Below are 2,984 nucleotides of genomic sequence, written 5' to 3'. Positions count from 1 at the left end.
TCTCTCTTACTAATACATATGGGTTCCTTGTCAGTTACTCATTACCCCTTTAATCATCGATCACATGGAGCTCAAATTTGCATGCAGTGAATTAACCCATTCATATCACCTTTGCATGTGAACACTGTGGTTAGATGCTTATTATATATTTGATATTTGGGACTTAATTAGCTAGCTTGTTTTTGTGCTTCATGTCGCAATAGTTGTAGTGATATTCAAGAAAAAAAGAGGGGAAAAAAACCCGTAAGCCTAATTAAATCGTTCTCGCACGTTTCTCTCAATTCTCTTCAACATGGCGACATCCTTTCACTCTGGCTTTCTCATCCTCGTCCTTGCTATCTTCTTTCTTGTCCAAACGACCACCACCAGCTCAACCGCGACGTCAACATCCATGCATTCAGGGGGTTTGGAGGTAAAATTTCCATTGAATTTAGTAGGTTTGTGGCTTTCGATTTTATTGTGGATGTATAAAAAAGCTAAATGTTAAAACATAAGCAAGGACACATTTTTTAGCGTAAGGTTCATTTTTCACAATCTAATTAGTTTCTGATATGCCTGTTAAATATATGAATTCAGGCTCTGCGTAAGGTTCATTTTTCACAATCTAATTAGTTTCTGATATGCCTGTTAAATATATGAATTCAGGCTCTTTTGGTGACTGATTTTTTTCTCCAATATCATTTAAAATATATATATAAAGGAAATGTTATTTAAGAACTTAAGAACTGCTAAAATTTTTAGTAGAACATCAGTTGGAGGCAATTTTTAGTAGATGCCTGTTAAATATATGAATTCATTTTTCACAATCTTTTTTATATAGAGTAGTACAAATACCTTATTAGTGTTCTTTTTTTTTTCAATTTTAATTGTAGTCATACTTTTTTTTGGAACTAAGCAGGTTCCATTTTTTAGTACCTCGAAAGACTTCTTAATAGATTTTTATAGATACCTTTTTAGTGTGTTTTTTTCAATTTTAAGGGTAGTTGTATTTTCTTTTCGGAATTAATTTGGTTTTCTTAGATAGTATTTTTGCCCAATGTAAGAAATGCTAAGCAACTTGTATTAATTAAAGAGACCGGTCGGGTTTAGGGCAGTGCGTTTTTTTTTTAGGCTAAACATCGACCGTAAACCGTCTTAAAATTATCACGTAACCCTCAATGGCTTTTAAACTATTAGAAAACTCTGTTTAACTGTAAGATTTTATCAATAAGCCCACTTCAACTTTGAAATTTTATGAGAAACTCATTCGAAAGATATCTCTTTTAAAGTGGTTTTATGACAAAATTCAATGTTAATGAGGGTTTTCTGATGACCCCTAAACTAAGGGAGGATTCTATGATATTTTCAAATTTATGCAGGGTTATCCAATAATTGTACATAGTAAATGTGGGGTTTTCTGATATTTAGCCTTTTTTTTTTGCCCGTTACTCTCTTTGGGCCTGCTCGGCCACTGTTTCAATTTTTATTTTTTAAACAGAAAGTCAAAAACGTTTCGGTGAACAAGAAGTAGGGCCATCAGACATAAAGTATATTTGTGGGGGGCTTTTCATGGGCCGGATCGTGAAATTTAACATGGGTTACTGGACTTTAATTTTAATCTTTTTCTTTATTTTTCATGGGCCGGCCTATAGAGCTTCTAGTGTTTATTAATTTTCACTCGAGAACGTCATTGTCTTTTGCTATACTTTGACCCGAATGTTCCACGCAGACGTTGATTGTTGCTCAAGATGGGAGCGGGAATTTCACGAAGATTGGGGACGCAATATCGTTCGCTCCAAACAATAGCAATTACCGAACAATCATAAAAGTCAAAGCAGGAATATATTATGAATATTTGGAGATCCCCGAGAACAAACCAAACCTCATGCTGTATGGAGAAGGGAGTAATGTTACAGAAATCAGAGGGAACAGAAGTGTCGGTGATGGCTGCAAAACTTTGTATTCTGCAACTGTTGGTTAGTAACCTTTTCAATTGCGCAGAAAATATATCGTAGTCACTAGATATTATAATTTCTGCAGTTTTTCATTAGGATTAACTTTGTGGTCTGACCATACCTCCATTAATTCCAGCTGTCTTAGGCCAAGGCTTTATAGCCCGAGACATCTCTTTTATCAACACGGCTGGCGCATCTAAGAACCAGGCCGTGGCACTGCGGGTCGATGCCGATATGGCCGCGTTCTACCGATGTGCGATCGACGGGTACCAAGATACTCTTTACGCACGCCTTGGTCACCAGTTCTACCGTGAGTGTGACATCTCCGGCACCGTCGACTTCATCTTCGGTGACGCAACAGCCGTCTTTCAGATGTGCAACATCTACGTCAAGTTACCGGCATCAGGACAGTCTAATACCATCACAGCACAAGGTCGTAAAGATGAAGACGATATCAGAGGCTTTTCTCTTCAAAACTGTTCCATTCTACCATCACAGGAGCTCGCTGCTAGTAACGTATCAGTCAAGACGTTCTTGGGTCGACCGTGGAAGACCTACGCAGTGACCGTATACATCAAATCTTATTTGGACAGCATAGTCGACCCAAGCGGATGGATGAAGTGGTCCGACGGGGACGACCCCGCCATGTATAAGGTGTACTATGGTGAATATGCTAATTATGGTCCAGGAAAGGGGACACAGGACACGAGGATAAATTGGCCGGGATTCCACTGGATGGAATACGAGGAAGCAAGAAACTTCAGCGTTTCTCGATTTATCAAGGGTGACGAGTGGTTGCCTTCTACATCTATCCCTTTTGATGACGGTATTTGATGCTTTGGGCTTGATGATCGATTGACTTAATTAACTTCTCTTAAATTTTATGGATTGATGTGTGATCTTTTGTTGTTTTAGCAATTTGTGGAGTACATAGATCTCACTTTAAGTTTAGAAGAAAGAATAGTTTGTTTGCCGTTGTGAGATTGATTTTCATGTAGCTCCATGTTTTTCACCCTTTTGAATGGATATAGAAAAAGAAGGTAATTAAGC

The 2,984-nt window shown here is 37.8% G+C and overlaps 1 protein-coding gene across 1 annotated transcript; it reads left to right on the top strand.

The window, feature by feature from the left end:
• Nucleotides 259–2,768, top strand: LOC109840023 (probable pectinesterase/pectinesterase inhibitor 12). The gene is made up of 3 exons (XM_020408519.1): nt 259–412; nt 1,709–1,955; nt 2,071–2,768. The coding sequence occupies exons 1-3, from the start codon at nt 293–295 to the stop codon at nt 2,766–2,768; spliced, it is 1,065 nt and encodes a 354-aa protein (XP_020264108.1). The 5' UTR covers nt 259–292.

This window comes from Asparagus officinalis, chromosome 5, assembly GCF_001876935.1.
Source record: "Asparagus officinalis chromosome 5, Aspof.V1, whole genome shotgun sequence".
NCBI classification, from domain to species: domain Eukaryota; kingdom Viridiplantae; phylum Streptophyta; class Magnoliopsida; order Asparagales; family Asparagaceae; genus Asparagus; species Asparagus officinalis.
Note: the sequence above shows the minus strand (reverse complement) of the source record. Positions and strands in the feature narration are given on the sequence as shown.